The sequence below is a fragment of the Medicago truncatula genome, chromosome 7 (assembly GCF_003473485.1).
Source record: "Medicago truncatula cultivar Jemalong A17 chromosome 7, MtrunA17r5.0-ANR, whole genome shotgun sequence".
NCBI lineage: Eukaryota > Viridiplantae > Streptophyta > Magnoliopsida > Fabales > Fabaceae > Medicago > Medicago truncatula.
Window position 1 is genome coordinate 7,666,743 of NC_053048.1, and position 20,125 is coordinate 7,686,867.

Genomic DNA, 20,125 nt, shown 5'->3' on the forward strand with positions numbered 1-20,125 from the left:
ACATAATTATTTATGTGGGAATATTTTAAGAGATAATTATCGTTAGATGTTATTGAGGATGTGGAAGGGAAATTAAATATTTAGTAGACCATTTATTTTAGCTATGGTAATTTTATGTATGTGTGTTTTCATGCGTCGACATTTGGTATCTTTTTTTAACTCCAAAGGAAGCTTATAAATAAATATTTTTTGATTATTTATTTTTAATTTCAGTCTTTAAAACTTTGATTTGTCAAATAATAAAAGTGGTAAAAATTCGCACTTGATTTGTTTTAATCAAATAAAAATGTGTACTTTATGGTTGTAAAATCCCTTGAAAATAAATCTAATTAAATATTTATTCCATCATATTTATAAATCATTTGTAAAAACAATCTTTGTTAATAATTAATAAAATAATTTTTATGAAAGAGGATGTAGAAATCTTACAATTAACAAAGTTGATGTGCATTTATATTGATCCAAATACTTGATTAAAAAATGATAATTGATTTTCCTTTAAGTTAAACTTGTATATAAATATTTTATTACATATTCGTGCATTATTTCTACATATAATTTTGCCATGTCCCAACAATATTTTTTTAAAAAAATTTCCCCCTTTCTTTCATGAAAGGTTAAAAAGATAATTAAAAGTTACTTTAAAAATAATAAATTCTTATGATTATCATGTTTTTATGCAACCTCATTATTAATTGAGTTAAAGGGATAAACACAACACATTTTTTAATAAGCACGAACAAAACAAATTGATCCATTCAAAAGACATTTAATAGCGAATCTAATTTTAAGAAAATACTTTTTAAAACTCTATAAATTCTATAAAAAAAATATATTAGGAGAGAACAAGCTTTAGGCATTATAAAGTTATTAACCATATTATATTTTTTTACCTACAAAGAGGATAAAATATGACTAAAATTCTCATGTTGTTTTATGCTATGATTGTATTTCATTCCATATTTCTTGTTGCATGTAAGTCATTTTTTCATTCTTTTAGAATTTTATTAAATTACTTAATAGCTTGTACATAAAATTTCATCCCATTTTACAAATGTTTTTCAATTCCCTTTTTCATTGCAGCATATACAGATGAATGTTCTACTGATGCTGATTGTGAATACATTCTATGCTTGTTTCCTATAATCAAAAGGTGCATTCACAATCATTGTAAATGTGTGCCAATGGGTTCCATTGAACCTATGAGTACCATACCCAACGGAGTACACAAATTTCATATTATAAATAATTAGTTGTTGGAGTAACAAAAGATATACACAATATACCTTTTGTAAGAATATTTCACGAGCTGTCTTTTATTTATTTATTGTTGATACCCAATAAATTTGTTTTTTTACTTTCACAAACCTTATGACTTTGTACTCTAAGATGATGATAATGAAATAAAATAAGGCAGCAAATAATATTATTACATTTTCTTCTTCTCTCTTAATTTGAAGGCATTGCCATGACCTCGAACTGAGGGATAATTCGTATTCTTTCCAACCCGCTACATATCAAATATATGTAATAATTAATTTTAAAATATATTATTTATGTTGCTTCGAAGCTTATAATTTGTTTCATTATTTTGTTACATTTTTTTACGCTTCATTATATTTTTGTTATGCTTTATTTATTTTTTAACAATCTCAGATAAATCATTATATTTTTGAAGAAATGAAAAACTAGAACATCATTACAAAATTGTAATTAGATACTATTATTGTTTGCAATATTACATATTAGTGTATCATTATTCAATAAGCTCGGTTTTCTTTGTTATACATACTATTTTATGGTTAATATATTTTACCATGTCAAAATAGAGCAAATATTTTCCGTAAAGTCGAACTACAAGGAACCATTCCTTTGACTCATGTTGATGATTATTATGATAGGACTCCACGCAATGTTATACAAAAAGCTTAGGACTTGTCCAGACTTTTGAGTGTACCAATGAAAACGTTCCATATTCTTGAGTCTACCAATGAAATCGTTGTATAAAAAAAAAAAAACACTTTCTGCTTTCTTAGAGAAAGCATATATTTTTTTATTTCTGTATTATTTTGTATTCTTTATTTCAAAATTAAAGGGAAAAACAAACTTCCGAATTACAAATAAAAAAAGCAAGACTCGATTCTCAATTTAAATTAAAAAAAATAAATAGAAAATGATACATAGCCTAGGCTCTGTTACTTGTAATAGAACTTATGCTTGATAGAAAAATTATTATTCTACATGGTTGACAAATGAGATGAAACCGAGTTTATTAAAGACGAAAAATGGCAAAAAAGAAAGCATTCATTCCCCTTATATGTCTTACATTTATAGTCTTTTTGTCATGGTGCATCTCTTTTATATTTAAGAAAAGTCTGGAATCTTGGATAACTAATTGATGGAATACGAAACAATACGAAATTTTCTTAAATATTATTCAAGAAAAAATGATTTTAAAGAAATTTATGGAGTTCAAGGAACTATTCTTGTTGGATGAAATGCTAAGAAATACCCGGAAACACATTTACAAAATCTTCGTATGGAAATCTACAAATGCTGACAACCGTCACAACTTATGACGGGCAGGTTGTCATTGACTTCTCATATTTCCCTGCTCCATTGACTTCAACGCTAACAACCGTCATTGATGATGTGTGACGCTCGTCACCCTTAGGCTCTGTTTGGATTGATGGAAGAGAGCGGAACAGAGCAGAATTTAAATGAAAGGAATGGAATATAATTCCATTGTTTGGATATTTTACAATGTAATAGAACAAGGTTCCCACTCCATTGTTTGGACAGTGGTTGGAATAAAATAAGTTCCAATTTTTTTTTCCTTCTATTTTTACCCTTATAAAATAAGTTCCATATTTTGATTATATATTCATATATATATATATATATATATATGTATCAAACAATGCTGCTAATACTAGATTTAGTTTGTTATGCAGAGTTGCCAGCATAGAATAAATCCTTATGATGCGGCCAATTTAGTTAAGCAACATTTCTTTTATTTCCATTAATATATAAGCAGATGTATTCATTTGAAAGTATCATGAATAAAATATCAATTATATTCCTTCATCCTATATTCTTTAGGAGGTACTCAGTCCTCAAACTCTGAGAATTACCCATTTAATATTTGTTCTGAGAATTATCCCACTTGAACATGATAATTTTTATTTTCCTCTACTTCCCACATTAATTTATACGTGGGTTTAATATACTTGCAGGTATAATCATTTAGAAATGAGAAGACAGAAGAAGAAGGAAGAGCAGTCAACAGTACAGAGAAGATGAAAGTGAAATGAGCAGTCAGTAAAAATAGAGAAAAGAACGTGTTGAAAATTATGATCAAGTAGAGGAAGAGGCAAATAAAATGAGGGTAGAATAGTAAAATTTAAAGACACAAGTTTTATTCCATTGGATACCTCCCAAATTTGGGGGAATGAGAAATTGAAGGATTGAGTGATATAGAATGGAATTGATTCCATTGTGTTCCATTCCGTTCCATTTACATCCCATCAATCCAAACAATGAAATTTTATTATATACCATCACATTCCATTCCATTCCATTCCACTACAACCCATCAATCCAAACAGAGCCTTAGACTGGTGACGCTCGTTACCTTTGTGCTTGTGACCATCAAGACCTCTTGGCGTCTTCTTTCCTCCCATTTTTGGCGTCTAACACCCAAGTACCTGAAATGTAAACAAAACATCAGCAGACACCATGCAAAACACGACAAATGACTCTAAAACAAACGAAAATAAGCTTTTTAGATAATGTACTTTGTGTGTTATCAATTGCACGCCTGTATATTCATATCTTATACTCATTACTTGCACTCTTATTTACCACAATTCGTTCATAAAGGCACACATAGAGTTACACAACCTTTAATAGTTGCACTCCATCTATTCATCCCATATACCCCTTACTTGCACGCATGTCTAAAATGCTACGTTCACAAAGGAATACAATGAATTACCCAACTTTTAATGATCGCACACCTTTCTTTTTAGGGTTAAATATGTTTTTGGTCCCTATAAAATTTGCAACTTCTAAGTTTAATCCTTATTTAATTTTAATAGGTTTTTTAGTCCCTACAAAAAAAAATTACTTCGAATTTTAGTCCCTGTTACAACAAAGTTTGTTTAATTATCCTTAAACTCTTAAATTTTTGATCGATTTTTTTGAGACAAGTTTAGAACATTATGAAAGGTTCATTTACTAAAATTTAGAATTTTTTAACATGAAACGAATTAAATATGAATTTTTTAAAACGAAAAAGTTTAAAGATAAAATTAACAAAATCTGGACGTAGAAATCAAATTATGCGACAATTTTTTGTAGAGGACCTTTTAATAATGTTCTTAACACGTCTGCAAAAAATTGTTCAAAACCTCAAGAGTTTAAGCATAAATTAAACAAATTTGAATTGAGGAGGGACTAATACTGAGTGCAGAAAAAAAAAATTAGGGACTAAAAGAACTATTAAAATTAAGTAAGGACTAAACTTAAAAGATTCCAATTTTATAGGAACCAAAAACATATTTAACCCTTCTTTTTATCTCTTATACTTCTCACTCACACAACTATCTACCATGGTTCTCTCACAAATGCACACATAGAGCCACAAAACCTTAAATGCTTGTACACCTATCAATTTATCTCCTATACTCCTTGCTTGCACATTTATATATAATGATTCCCTTACAAGTGCACACATTGATCCACACATCTTTTAATGAGTACACCCTAACTACCACGCTAATAGCCATATCTACCATTGTTTCTCACGATATTTAATGTGTGCTTGCTAATAGACAGATTACCTTATTGAGCATTCGTAAAATTTGATGGTTACACGCCTCCATTTATTGAGTCATGCAAAATTTAAAGATTGCACACTTATCGTTCATTGAGCTACACAATTTAAAGATTGCACGCTACCATCGATTGAACCACACAAAAATGTAAAGATTACACGCCTAATATTCATTAAACCATGCAAAATTTAAAGATTGATTGAGTCACACAAAATTTAAAGATTAAACGCCTATAATTCATTGAGCCACACAAAGTTTAAAGATTGCACGCCTACCGTTCATTGATTCAAACAATATTTAAAAATTGCACGCCTACTATTTATTGAGTCACGCAAAAGTTAAAGATTTTACGTCTACCGTTCATTGATCCACACAATCGATTAATGCTTTCAAGCCGTCCAAGATTGCACGCTCACCAAGAGTAAAAATATGGCAAGCTAAAATTGGTGGTTGCTTTATCCTTTAGCTTGTGTTGGGAATCATTTTATAATAGGGTACTTTAGCCTATTTTCGTTTCGCTTTTCTTATGACCATTTGATGTAACTTATATTTTCTTTCTTGTTTTTCGGCAAGACACTTCTTGTGCTGGAATTTCCTGACTTTTGAATCAATATATTCCATTTTAATTTCTTAAAATAAAAAATATTATATAAAAGTGCGAATGCAACTTGAGAAGCTCCTAATCCACTCTCTATACTTAAAAGTGAAACAAACTTTTCAATTTTAAAAATTTAAAAACATAAAAGCTAAAAACCAGCCAAACAAGACCTAAGAAAATCACACCCAATAAGTAGTGTACTAGAAAGGAATCAAATAGCGTATTGTCCTTCAACACCCAACAAGGGAAAGGGACAAGACAAGCAGCCCTTCGGAGATCTCAAGAGTCTTTTCACTTGTCCTTCTTCTTCCTCTTCTTCAACCTCGTTTTCTCCGAACTCACTCTCTCTCTCTCTCTCTCTCTCTCTCTCTCTCTCTCTTATAAACCCTTTTTCTCCATTAATCAATCACTATTATGGCGACCCTTTATTCAACTCATTGTCGTTCATTCCCATCTTCTTCTTCGTTTCCATCTTCTTCTTTGTCGTCTAACCAATCTGCTGTTACTTTCTCTAACCGTTTTCTTGCTGCTACTGTCTCTCTCAAATCTCAACACAATTTGTTACAACAGGTTTCAGTTCATACTCAACAACATGATGGTTAGTTTCTTGAATACCCTTTTGTTTCTTTTGTGTAAATTTTGAATCTTTTTTGGTTTTGTAGTATATTCCTTGAGTTTAATTGATATGCTCTGTCAGTGTAAATTAATTCTACGCTTACATCCAATATGAATTAACTATTTATTCACGTCATACCATTGAACTGGGGTGTAGTGGGGTGATTTGGCCATGATTGTTATTTGACGACAGTGTAAAGTTATTTTACACCAACGTGTATCTTATTTTTCTCATTTTGTTTTTTGAATTTGACTTTGCTATGTCATAGTGTTATAATACTACCTCCGGTCCTATTTATAAGAGAAATTTAGGTCAACAAAAGTGAATGTATTTGGACTGAATTTTTAACTAGATACATCAACTTTTGTTGACCCAAAATTCTCTTATAAATAGGACCGGAGGGAGTATTATTTTAGAGGGTAATAATAGAGGGATAGTACACTAGGCATGTCCGGTATCCGACAAGTGTCACTGTCCGACACCAATATGATACATACTGATACATGTGATTACATTAGGACTGACACTGATATAGGTGATTACATTGAATTATGTCATTTTTTCAAATCATCATTATTGTTGTTGTGTCGTGTCTGGTGTATGTGCTCGTGCTTCATAGATGAATACATCTTATTAGAAAAGCAGCTCTTTATTTTAAACACATTTACAAATTCATTTTTTTGAAGTGAATTGATCACCTTTGTCAGAGGAGATAAATGTGTGATATGAATTTATTTAATATGGATTGAGAGTTGTACACAGACTTTCAATCATATCTAAGTAAGGGCCTGTTTGGATTGATTTATTTAACATCATTCACTGGTTGTGAGACCGTTTTGAAAAAACTTATGAAAACGACTTATGACATTGTTCATAAGTTGTTTTCAGTTTTCATAAGTTCTCAAAGATAGTTTACGAAAATAGCTTATAGCTTATATGTACACAATTTAACTTTATTTGATCTTTGCTATATAAATTGCTTATACATAAACACTTATCATGATGAACACTTGTGTTAAAACCTGCAAATAAGTTGTTCGTCCAAACAGGGCCTGGGTAGATATTTGTCCCAATATTTTATGAAATAATATTTTAACATGACACCATAGTGATATGATTGGACGACTATTCAAATTTTTAGGTTGGTCGTAATTTACATCTATGACTTTCTTAGGTTTCTGAGAAAAAACTAAAGATATGAATCATATATCTAAAATTTCACACTCTGTTAGATTGAATATATAGCAATTGTTAAACTAGTAGTGTATAGTGTATATTAAACAATCCAGACCCAACTTAATAGATAGTTATTCAATAGAAACTTACACCTCTACTATCTGTGTATAATTATTAAACTCGTATGTTACTCCATCCATTTGATAATACGTCTACATGAAGTTCAGTTGTATAGTGTGAAAGTTTTGATTTGTGTTGGGGAATTGAAGATGTTTGTTTATATTATAGTATGTTATTGAAAATTCTTAGTCTCAATATGACAATGGCATGTAAATGCAGGTACTGTTGGAGCCAATGTAACCCCTGTTGAAAACAACCATAGTGGCAAGCGGTTGAGACCTGAATTATTGTCGGTTTTATCCTCCATGGAATCTAAAGTTGAAGACGGTGCTGAAAAGGATGAAAATGAGTGCACTGTTAGTATAACTGTTGTTGGAGCCTCTGGAGACCTTGCCAAGAAGAAGATATTTCCAGCACTTTTTGCACTTTACTATGAGGGTTGTCTGCCTAAGGTTGGATATTGATATATAGTTGTCTTGTTTTTGGAAATTGGTTATGTGTATGTATTTGGGATTGAACTGTTTATTTATTTCATGGCAGCACTTCACCATTTGTGGTTATGCTCGAAGTAAGATGACTGATGCAGAACTGAGAAATATGGTCAGCAAGACTCTTACCTGTAGAATTGATAAGAGGTAAATATATCTCCAACTTGTTCTCCTTCGTTTCAGTCTTATAGAGCGCAGTGTCCGCCAGTGTTGTTAAATAGCGGAATTTGAAGAAATCGCTATTGTTTTGCACACGCTATATTGTACAAAATATTGTCAAATAATGACTATAGCATTGTTACATAGTGAAATTTAAACAAACTACGGTTTTATGTAATCCACGATTGATAACATTTGGGGTCTGTTCGTGTAGTTCGTGGACGATAGTGTTTTCTTTATCTTTTCTTGGGGATATGGTTTGATTCAGGTTGTCAAATATTGGCCATGGCGGCACCGTGGCAGATATCAGTGACGGGCTTCTGGCTTCCCCCGCCTTGGCCAATTTTGTGAAGGATGGCGGCATCTTGGCGCCATACTCGGATTTGGCAGTGCCATATTTTGTTCTGTATGTCGGATTTTTGGATCTCTGCCATCGACAACGTTGGTTTGCTTTGAACTTTGGATTTCTCATTATGGGGGTGGAGTTGATGCCCTTTATATTTGCTAATGACACAATTTGGGATTTGATGGTTATTTAGTTTAAGTTTCTTGTTTGTTATGCTTGGGAGAGATCTTTAATGTTTGAGAATTTTTGTTGTGGAATTTCAGAGAGAACTGCAGTGAAAAGATGGACCAATTTCTTAAAAGATGTTTCTATCATTCTGGCCAATATGATTCTCCGGAAAATTTTGCAGCACTGGACAAGAAGCTGAATGAACATGAGGTAATTGGCCGAAACAATATCTTAAATGATTTAATCTGTAACTCAACGTGGTTCCAAGGTTTACGTGAATTTTATTTATAATAAGAGAGTAAGCAAGCTTTCTGGTAGCGAACAAGTTTTCAAACTTTTCATCTAGATGAGATGAGTCTTCGTGGATTATCATTCCTGCTAGTGATTGTGCTCATTTGACAGATATATATATATATATATATATATATATACATGTATGTATGTATGTATGAGAAGAGTAGTCTAGCTAAGAATCTAATATTATACAGAAAGACAAATGTTGGTTCTCTGAACTTATAGATTCCAATTAACAATATTCTGACTGGATAGTGACATCCTTGTACTATAAAGTTCCTTGAGCATTGTGCTGTTATTGTTACATTCATAATTGAAACTTCTAGGGTCCTGTTTTGATAAACAACCTAATTAAGTGCTTGTGTTTACACTATTTTTATAACAAAAGATAAAATAACGTCAAACAGTTTTTATATAAGTTGGCTTCATAAACTATCCTAGTGAACATATGGATATAAGCTTAAAACAATTTATAGACAATTAGACATGTCATATACTGCTGTCATCTGCTACCAACAAACACCAGATAAGGTTCTACGTGGGTAGCATACGCATGTGTCCGTGCTAAAGAGACAGTAAGGTTCTACTGTCCCAGTATTTTCCTAACGTAGAAGAAATACAATTTTTCCATTGAAAGCTAAATGACTTCTAGATATTGAGAATAGATGAAAAGAATAAAGGAATAGAAGTTGAAGAATAAAGAAAACAAGGAAGAATAATTAGAGTAAATTAGCTACCGCATAAAATGTCATCTCAATAATTGAACTCTGTTACGCGTTGTTGCCAGTCTTTTTGGCCCTGTCATTCATTAGTTGCTACTTCATTTATTCACATCATTATATTCTTCCTTTGTGTAGCAATTTGAGGAAGTTTAAATGTTCAATGATTGTATTTCCTAATCACATCATTATATTCATGTATGCTCTCCACTGTGCAAGTTTATCATACTGTATGCAGTTTCTGTGTTTTTACATTACTTAGCATCAAGCTCAGTTTATGAATAATGAAGGAACTCAATATATTTTTTTTTTCTTCATTCTGTCCTTCCTTTTTTTTTTTTTTTTTTTTTTTTTTAAATATTTAAAACTTTCTGAATTTAACGAATCTGTTTGAATACAAAAATTGCTTTTGTAGGGTGGGAGAACTTCTAATCGCCTGTTTTATCTTTCGATTCCTCCTAATATATTCGTAGATGCTGTAAAATGCGCAAGCTTGTCAGCATCTTCTGGGAATGGTGGTTGGACTAGAGTCATTGTTGAAAAGCCTTTTGGTCGTGATTCAGAATCCTCAGCTGCTTTAACAAGATCACTGAAGCAGTATCTGACTGAGGATCAAATTTTCAGGTTTTCTAACTAAACCATGACTGTGTTTGGATGTATTAAGCACTTATACCATTCACACTTTATCATATAAGTGCTTATGTATAAGCTATTTCTATATCAAAAGATAAAAGAAAGTCAAACTGTTTTCATAAGCTATATTGGAGAGCTTATGAAAATAAGCTGAAAACAACTTATGAGCATGTCATAAATTGTTTCCATCAGCTCTTTCAAACAAATCTTAGAAGTGTTTATGGCAGTAGATAAACTCAAACAAGCCAATCCAAACATGCTCTAATTATCTGTAGATTTTAAGGATTGTTAAGTGCTTTAATTAAAATGGAAAACATTTTTTTTTTTGAACAAGTTAAAATGGAAAACATTATACAGGATTGATCACTATCTTGGGAAAGAGCTTGTGGAAAATCTTTCTGTTCTCCGATTCTCAAATCTCATTTTTGAACCTTTGTGGTCGAGGCAATACATAAGAAATGTACAGTTGATATTCTCAGAAGATTTTGGTACCGAAGGACGTGGCGGGTAACCTCTCTTCCTTTTGCAGCATTCACAGTTTTTCTGATCTTAAAATGGTGATACTCATATTTTATTTTCGTATCTTTTCTGTGTGTAGGTACTTTGACAATTATGGTATAATTAGAGATATTATGCAGAATCATCTACTTCAAATACTAGCCCTCTTTGCAATGGAAACCCCTGTTAGTTTGGATGCAGAGGACATTAGAAATGAAAAGGTCTCATATGGTTATATACTTTTTTTATAGGCAAATATTAATTTTTAGTATATTACTCTCTTCAACCTTAAATATAAGCAGAAATGTACATCTATTTGATCCAAATACATGTACCTTTTTTGCTTAAATTTAAGGCTGGAGGATGTATGTGCTAGAAGCCAGAGTTTGAACCCTGGACTTTCTTCTCAAAATCCTTTGGGTAGTTTAGTTCAACCACTTGAGCTACGCCTCAGAGACTCATGGTTATAGACCTTAAATTCATTTGTTTTAAATAATTGTGATTTTTCATGACTTTCAATTGCTTAATGGATGTCAGGTCAAGGTTCTTCGTTCTATGAGACCGATTAAACTCGAGGATGTAGTTTTAGGCCAGTATAAGAACCACACAAGAGGAGGTGTTGCATATCCAGCCTACATTGATGACAAAACTGTACCAAAGGGAAGCTTAACCCCGACATTTGCCGCAGCTGCCCTCTTCATAGATAATGCAAGATGGGATGGGGTGCCTTTTTTGATGAAGGCTGGGAAAGCATTACACACCAAGAGGTAAGTGAAAGGAATAAGTTTTGCACAATGTTGTCAATAGTGGATTGTGAAAATTTGCGGTCTGTTGAAATTCCACTATGCTTACAGTGTTGTAGTGCTGATATAGCCGCTATTTGACAACACTTTGTACTAAATAGCGTATCGCAAAAGAATAGCGATTTGTTTAAATTCCACCACGGTATAGTGCTGATATATCCACTATTTGAGAACACTGGTTTTAAATATATGTTTGTGTTGTTTAATGCCATCTTTCTATTAAACTTCTAAATTGTTTTGGATTCAGAGCCGAGATACGGGTACAGTTCAGGCACGTGCCAGGCAATCTGTACAATCGGAATTTTGGGGCCGATCTTGATCATGCTACAAATGAACTTGTTATAAGAGTTCAGCCAGATGAAGCTATTTATTTGAAAATCAACAACAAAATACCAGGGTTAGGAATGAAGTTGGACCGCAGTAATTTAAATCTTCATTATGCAGCAAGGTATTTTCTTTTTACTCAAACAAAATCAACTTTATGGGACCCCAAAAATACATTCTGTTTGAAAATAAGAGAACATCTCATTATGGCTTAGAATATCTTTGTTAATCTTCTTGGATCAGTTTTGAATCTTAGCATATCTTAGATTATCACATGAGATTAATTTCCACATCTCTTGTTATTTTTTTTTTTAACAAATCTTACTTATTGTTATTATTATTTAATTCATGATTTTTCATTTTATTTAGGATTTAGTCTATGTATATCTATAAATACAGATTAGTATTTAGTCTTTTATATCAAGGTAGCATCAAGTTATCGTCAATAATATTCAGAGTTCTTATTATTTTCTCTGTTCAATTTATCAACATTCCGCATTAGATTATTTAGCTGGTACAAATTCACCTCATTCCCACCATACATAACCATGGTCGCGGCAAAATGCAACATTAATTTAATGTCCGTATGATATTTGACACACATTTGCACTCCATTAATGCTGTGAAATTAAGCCTTTTCCGAATAATATCTTAATGTTTATTTCAGATACTCGAAGGAGATACCAGATGCTTATGAGAGGTTGCTTCTTGATGCAATTGAAGGAGAAAGAAGACTCTTTATTCGCAGTGATGAACTCGATGCTGCTTGGTCACTCTTTACACCCGTGTTGAATGAAATAGAAGAGAAAAAAATAACCCCAGAGTACTATCCTTATGGTAGTCGTGGTCCAGTTTGTGCTCACTATCTCGCGGCCAGATACAATGTACGATGGGGAGACCTTGGATTAGATGTAGAGCAATAGTCATTCACATTTTGTTGCACCTGATCGGCCTCAAATGTTACCTAACACACATGTCGATTTGTGGTTTCTTGTTCGGGTGCAGTTTTTTTTCTTCAAGTCAAGAGTGTGTCATAGTAAAATTGGTATGGTAGGCATACATGAAACCATGTAAAGTAGTAATAAAGTATTAAAGTCAAGAGTAGTGTAATGAAGCATTCAGATTTTTCATTTTATTTTTGGTTTGGTGGAGGGAATTGGGATGGTGAAGCTTCATGTAATTTTCATTTGAATGTATTTTGAATAGAGGGAATAATCAATTTAGATCTTGAAATTGTATGACTTTGGTCTTTCAAATTAACGAAATTTTAGAATGATCATTGAAATTAAAAATATTAGATAACATTTGAATCAAGGTTGTCAAAATTGCGTGTTAACACGTAAAATTGCCTAATTTTACAATTTTAGGCATGGAATTCTTGTTAAATCGGATGTAAGTAAATCAGAATTCAAAACGATTTCGTAGCACCTTAACTCAAGTAAAATTGATTATAATTGGGTAGAATCAGAAGAAATCAACTCAATAATCTTAAAAATAAAAAACTAAATTTTAAAGAAGTTAACTCTTTCTTTTTGCATAGTTTTAACACTTTAACAAGTCTTTTTTGCACAGTTTTAACACTTTAACAACTTATCAAATTCGTGTTTTTGAGATAGTTTTTTTTTTTTTTTTTTTTTTTTTTTTTTTTTTTTTATGTGGATGTTTTATGATTTGGTGTGGTTATTAAGTTCTATACAAGTCTATGAGTATGATAATTTATTATGATGACTTGGTTTTTTTTTTCCTTTATAATTAAGTTGACATTTTGAATTATTGATGCATGATAATGTTATACAAGAATATATGTCATGTAATAATTTTAATATTATTTTAACGAGGTAAACTCAGGTAAACTCGTATGAGTTTACGAGTAGATTCTGCCTTACCAAAATGAGTTCAACATAAAAACTTGAGTCCATCAACCTTAAAATTAAAAATATTTGATAACATTAACATCAAGGTTGTCAAAGTTGTGTGTTATTCCTCAATAATTACCTAATTTTACATTTTTTTAGGTGTGGAATTCATGTTAAATCATATGTAAGTAAATCAGAATTTAAAGTGATTTCACAGCACCTTAACTCATGTAAAATCTATTATAATTGGATAGAATCAAGTAGAATTGGGTAGAATCAGAAAAAATTAACTCAATTTTAAAGAAATTAACTCAATTTTAAAGAAATTAACTCTTTCTTTTTTGCACAGTGTTAACATTTTAACAACTTATCAAACTCATATTTTTTAGATAGTTTTCTTTGTGTGTGGATGTTTTATGATTTGGCGGGCTAATTTATTAAGTTTGATACAAGTTCATGAGTATGACATTTTATTATGAGGGATGACTTGGTATATTTTTCTTTTAGAATTAAGTTGACATTTTGAATTATTGATGCATGATAATGTCACATAAGTATGTACATGTCATGTATATAATAATTATAATATTATTTTAATGAGGTATATTCGTACGAATTTACGAGTTGATTCTCCTTTAGTAGAACGAGTTGACGTAAAAACTGAAGTTTAACAACCTTGATTAGTATCGAAAATTAATCTAGCAAGACTATTGTGATTGAAGATTTTCAATTTTAAGGATGGTGTTAAAGTTTGTATAATTTTAGGTGCAAAACTGTTTGATGCTTATAATTGTAAGAATTTCTCAGATTTTACTTTGGAATTCACATTCTGATGACTTAATCTCCTTTCATGGCTCAAAAACCTGCAATTGAACTAAGTGTGTCTCTAATAACTATTTTTTTGATGAAGCGTTCTTCGTAACTTAGTACACTTCATATTACAAATGTGTAATTGTTTAACTCCAATACATTATTTTTTTGTGGTGGTTGGAATTCGAACACCGAATTTTGCATATATTATGTATTGTCCTTACCAACTGATCTAAGTTTACGGAGACAAACTCCAATACATACAATCACATTTAATTATTTTCATTTTAGAATTATTATTGGTGTCAATATGTAAATTTCGCATGCATATCGGTGCTTGTTAGAGATAAATTAATTAACACTAAATATTGATGATATTAGTTCATCAAAATACAAATCTAATACAAAAATCAAAAGACAAGACTTTCAATATTTCAAGACTGTTACGTTATTATTAGGACTATGAAGGACAATAAGAAGTTAATCATTGAAATGTGTGTTATAATATGATTGATATGATTTCATGTTACAAATGGGACACACACTAATAGTACAATGTGAAACATATGTCACTAAACTATTTCTCTGAGGCAAAATATCATTGTATCATTTGTATGTAGCAATAGCAATCAATACTGTCCTTAAAGTTTGTGTGGGGCTTCTATTCTAGTATGTGACTCTTCTAATTTTGGATAGGAGTTGAGAAAGAAAAAAAGAAAAGAGGGACAAAGAGGAAAAATTTGATGTGGCATACACATTTGGGTACCGTACGTGTCAGTAGTACTAGTACTATGTCTGCCATATTGGTGGATACTATGTACAATACATACAGAACAGGTAGTAATAGGGCCCACTATTTTATTGAGAGTATTTATTATAGATTTACTCACTATTTTTACTCTACTTGGGCAATTTCATCAACTAAAATTGAGATTTTTTTTGTTGAGGTGATCTCCAAATTGAGAACTTGTAAATTAGTTTTTGTCATCAAAGATCACTCAATCAATTTAGTTCTACTACTTTTTAGAGATAAAAATTTAAAGCTAACACATTGTTTATGATTTATTTTAGAGGATATTGTTTAGTTTTTTCATCGTTCTCTATTTTCTTTTATTTGGAAAGACGAACACTAATATGTTTGTTCATCTGCATTTTTTTATTGTATATTATTTACTTTAATTTAATTATTTATTTATGTTGTTTTATAACATCTATGTTATCTAAACTTATTATTTACTGTTAATATTCAATTTACATAATTTTAATTTTTTTTTAAATACATTTTTAGTTTTTTTAAATATATGTTGTTAGTAGAAAATTTGCTATAGAATTACAAGAAAATAGGTAATTATTTTTCAAGTTTCCTATGATTATTATGTAGATTATTGAATTTAAAACTCGTAATTGGAAGCTGAAATTATCAAGATTGGCTGAGTTTTCTCAATTGTGATTCCCTTTGCCTCAAACAATTAACGTTGAGGGAGGAATTGTGTCCCTCAAATGTGGATTCCCTAGATACTCTAATAGAGGGTTGGGTATGATTGTGTCCTAAGAAATGCATAGATAAAAGTAGAAAGATAAAGGTATGCGTTTGCAAAAATAAGTTTGTTTGATGGATTAGATGTGTTAATTATAATGTGCATATAGTGTATTTATAGTGTAGCTATTGCTTATTAACCCAACATTTTGGCATACAGTGTGTAGCCCCCATTTGACTAATTTTCGTGGGTGTTGTGTGATAACTCTCATAGTAGTGTGATCGTAGCGCCACACGTTCGGGTTTAATATCCTCTCATCTACATGATCCATTTACAAGGACCTGTTATACACATATCCATTCTTGACAATGTCATGTCTCTCATTCCTCATAAACGTTATAGGCATTGAGAGAAGAAATCGTGAGTAATGTGTCATTGTCCATTCTCACTATATCTTTGACCTGATTTTGAGCCTTTGACGAGCCATGTTCCGGACTAGTGTACTTGAGATGGAATCAACTCCCTCACTCGATTGCTCCACCATCACCTATCATTCACTCGGCTGAGGGGCCTCATCGCATAGTTTCTCGATCGCCTATTTGCCTAATTCGGCTAACATGATAATTATTTTTAGGTGTAGATAACCCCCATTGCGTTGTATCACTGGTTGATCCTTGACAAATGAGATGACGTGACTCAATTAATTTCATCTACACATTAATAGTGTCATCATTACACAGTAAAATATGAGTTTTAGCAGTCATAACCTATTCGGCTCACGGTAGGTCAAATATCATTACTTCTTGCCGACTCCAATTAATCCAACGGTAACCTTAATCTTCTCAACTAATTGAGGTGATTTATCTTCCTAATCACAAGGTCACCACTTCTTTAAGTATTTCACCGCTTCTTCCATCTCATATATTTTGTCCAACCTTCTAGACGATATCTTCTGATGATTTTCAAAACCGTAAATACAGCTATAGCGGAATCAGAAGTTTTTATTCTGATTCACAAAACAAAACATCAATTGAAGGATATAACCCTCACATAGTGCCTTGATAGTTTGGTTTGGTAACATATACCACTTGGGTATGGCTCTGTAATTTCGGTGATCTCTCGACCTGTCTTGGATCATGACGGGATCACTCATCTTTCTTGCTCGGGTTGGGACAAAATTCAAGCCTTTCGGCTAGCGCCTTTTGAGAATCTCCCTAGGAACTCTGTTGTTTTTGTTAATTTATGTCCTTCAGTAAAAGATCGTCTATTTGATGAACTCGAAAAACTTCGTCTAAAGAAGACGAAAACTAGTAAGGCTACCTCAAGACAAATTTGTCATGTCAAGGTAACCTCTCCTGCTATTTACAAACCTAACAATTAAATCCGAGATCCTTGACAAACTTTTTGATTTTATAATTATTTTTCTTATTTTACACCATTTGTAGTCTTGTACAAAAGTATAGTATGTTAAATTCATATATTGTTTAATCACTATATATTATTTTTCCTATTTTGACATAATTACTTATTTTAATCATACAAAAATATATAAAATATTTAGAAAACAAAGTTTTTTTTTTTTTAGTATTTCACAATAAAATTCTTCAATTTTGAAAAATATCAAACTGATTGAACCAAACAAACCAGTGCCTTTTTCATCAGTTTGGTTCGATTTTTGGAAGAAAAACTACAAAAACCGAATATAAATACAATTTTTAAACCAAACCATCTATTTTTTATTAGTTTGAATTTTGTTTTCATCAAAAGATCAAACGAAATCGGCACATTACATTCATGCAATTCCCTACCAGCCTATATGCCCCCCCCCCTAAAAATAAGTTTTTTCTTCCAAAAGTTGAACAAAACCGACCAATTGCATCCCTGTTTCTTCCTACGACCCTATTAGTTCATTGATTTTTAAATCAAACCTACTAAATCACAACCTCTTCCTTTTACCATGTTCAGATTTTTTCTTCGGTTGCATCTCTACCTCTTCTTACCGCCCTATCCCTCCCCTCCCCCAACATCTCAAGCCCAATTTCTTGATCATCGGTTTTTAAATTGAACAACTTTTTATTAGTTTGGATTTTTTTTTCTTCCAAAAATCGAACAAATTGACCGATTAATCCTGCCTTTTTCGACCGCCCTATAACACACACGCGGGCACACACCTTTCCTTCCAAGATAAACTGCAATACTTTCAACTTCTTTCCATTTCCTCTCCAATTGCCAATTTCATGGTATAAATTTGAGACCAACAAGTGGTCCCAAGCTAAAGTCCTCCCTCATGCCACATTCAAAATTATTGTCCTCATAATATTTACGTGGACCTGTTTTTTATTTTTTATTTTTTATTTCAATTCGATTTTTTAGACTATTACTTTTCCCACCCTATGCCTTTCCTTGCGCGCCCTATTTTTTTCTTTCAATTTTACCCCTGGTCTGAATTTCGTTTTCCAGATTGCATTGTTAGAATTTTGCAGATGTTTCCGAATTTAAAAATCCAGAATAATGTTTTACCAGAACTTTTGCAATTTTAATCTTCAAACTTCATAAAATAAAATGCAAATACAATAAAAAACAGAAATGAAAAGACACAAACATAAAAACAACTCATTTTATTAATATATGCACAATACATTACAATAATTTTCAAGCTTTTTAAGCTTATTACATAAGATCCTAAATCTATTTATACTCTTAACTTATTACATAAGCAATACCGGTGGCTCCAGCCATCGATGGAGAGGAAAGAGGGGGGAGGAAAGAAGATGTCGGGGAAGAAGAAACCAATGCTGCCTGATAGGACATACCAGTAGCTTTGGTGTTGGTGGGGAGTCAGAGGGGGCACATGGGCCTCTAGGGAACAAGAGACCGTGATGGTCAACATGACACCCATGCAAACCAACCTCACACCCAGACTGACCCCTTCCCTATTGACCGATCATATGACCCCTGATGGATTTCCAAAGAGGCCTTTTTGTATGAAAGGCCAACGATGGAAACACATCGTTCTAGAGGATAAGAGGAGAAAGAAGAAGGTGTACAAATGTTTGAGGAAATGAACCATATTTATAGCTGAGGGAGATTAAAAAAACGTGGGGAAGCCATCAATGCCGGTCAAAAAATGTGTAGAAACACGTTTTTCAACTTGACCACCGTCTAAAACGTTTTATTTGTGGTGCAGACCACCAGGTAAAAGTTTCTGGTGTAATCCGGATTTCATATTCTAGAAACATACGATACTGGGGTGAACAAAGGGAAACTTGGGACTTTGAGTATGGTGAGGGTTGGTTCGGATTTTAGAATCCGGATTTAATCAGCATTTGATTCTTTTGTGTGTCCCACATTGCACCGACAATTTTTGTGGTCCACAACGCCCACATACCTCTATAAATAGGGGTCCCTGTTTTCATTACAAGTAAACTACATCAGACAAAAATACTGGAATTCCCTGGCTTTGATTCGAACACCAAGCTAGCGGCAGTCTACTACAACGGTGGAACACCACCCCATCTGTTTAGGATTCGAGACGATGTCACCCTCTTCGGGCTGAAGGATGAGTTGGATCAAATTAACCACAAAGACACGAGAAGGGTGGTCAAAGTTTTTTTTTTTTTTTTGAACAAGCAAAAATGGAATATATATTAAAACTCAAAGAGAGAAATCAAGCACAAGGTGTGCTAGAAAAATCTCAACAGTATACAACTACATAAACAACAGTGAAACAAACAGAACAAACTAGAATATCGATGTCCATTGTCCGACTCAGCCGGATCTCTTCGCTTCAACCGGATGAAACTTAAGAACGACGACAACGTGCGAACCATGTTCTTTGTCTTTGGTCAGCACAGTACAAGAGGACCGATCGAGTTGGACACTTCGTTAGTTAGATCTGCTGAACAAATTCTGAAAAGTTTGCACCGGACCAGGAACTACGAAGAGATTCGGGCTCTGTTGAAGGGACCAGAGGAGGAAGAAGTTAGTTTATATGATCCGTGATAACGTGCTATGTTTTACTTAATCGCGTGTTTTATGTTGTTTTAATTTCCTGTTAGTTATGTGTTGTTGAATTAAGTTGTTGTATTATGTTTTGAATAATATATATATTATTTAAACTTTCATTATGTTTTAATTTACGTCAAATATGTTCATTTATTTGATAAAATAACCAAAGATATGATTTTCGGATTACGAAATC

The 20,125-nt window shown here is 32.2% G+C and overlaps 1 protein-coding gene and 1 long non-coding RNA gene across 2 annotated transcripts; both read left to right on the forward strand.

Annotated features, from left to right (window-relative positions):
• Nucleotides 1-755: 755 nt before the first annotated feature.
• Nucleotides 756-1,438, forward strand: LOC11446830 (uncharacterized). Its single transcript, XR_003006859.1, has 2 exons — nucleotides 756-975; nucleotides 1,084-1,438. It is a non-coding gene; the product is annotated as an uncharacterized lncRNA (long non-coding RNA).
• Nucleotides 1,439-5,648: 4,210 nt separating this feature from the next.
• Nucleotides 5,649-13,050, forward strand: LOC11440318 (glucose-6-phosphate 1-dehydrogenase 2, chloroplastic). The gene is made up of 10 exons (XM_003621706.4): nucleotides 5,649-6,034; nucleotides 7,568-7,800; nucleotides 7,889-7,983; nucleotides 8,605-8,719; nucleotides 9,938-10,146; nucleotides 10,513-10,662; nucleotides 10,754-10,874; nucleotides 11,191-11,420; nucleotides 11,704-11,904; nucleotides 12,448-13,050. The coding sequence occupies exons 1-10, from the start codon at nucleotides 5,851-5,853 to the stop codon at nucleotides 12,701-12,703; spliced, it is 1,794 nt and encodes a 597-aa protein (XP_003621754.2). The 5' UTR covers nucleotides 5,649-5,850; the 3' UTR covers nucleotides 12,704-13,050.
• The last annotated feature ends 7,075 nt before the right edge of the window (nucleotides 13,051-20,125 follow it).

Bases quoted from the DNA above. Each gene is read 5' to 3' on its own strand.
- LOC11440318 (XM_003621706.4), top strand. From the start codon at position 5,851: ATGGCGACCCTTTATTCAACTCATTGTCGTTCATTCCCATCTTCTTCT. The intron at 8,720-9,937 runs GTAATTGGCCGA...TTGCTTTTGTAG, and splicing joins AGAAGCTGAATGAACATGAG to GGTGGGAGAACTTCTAATCG. The intron at 11,421-11,703 runs GTAAGTGAAAGG...TTTTGGATTCAG, and splicing joins AAAGCATTACACACCAAGAG to AGCCGAGATACGGGTACAGT.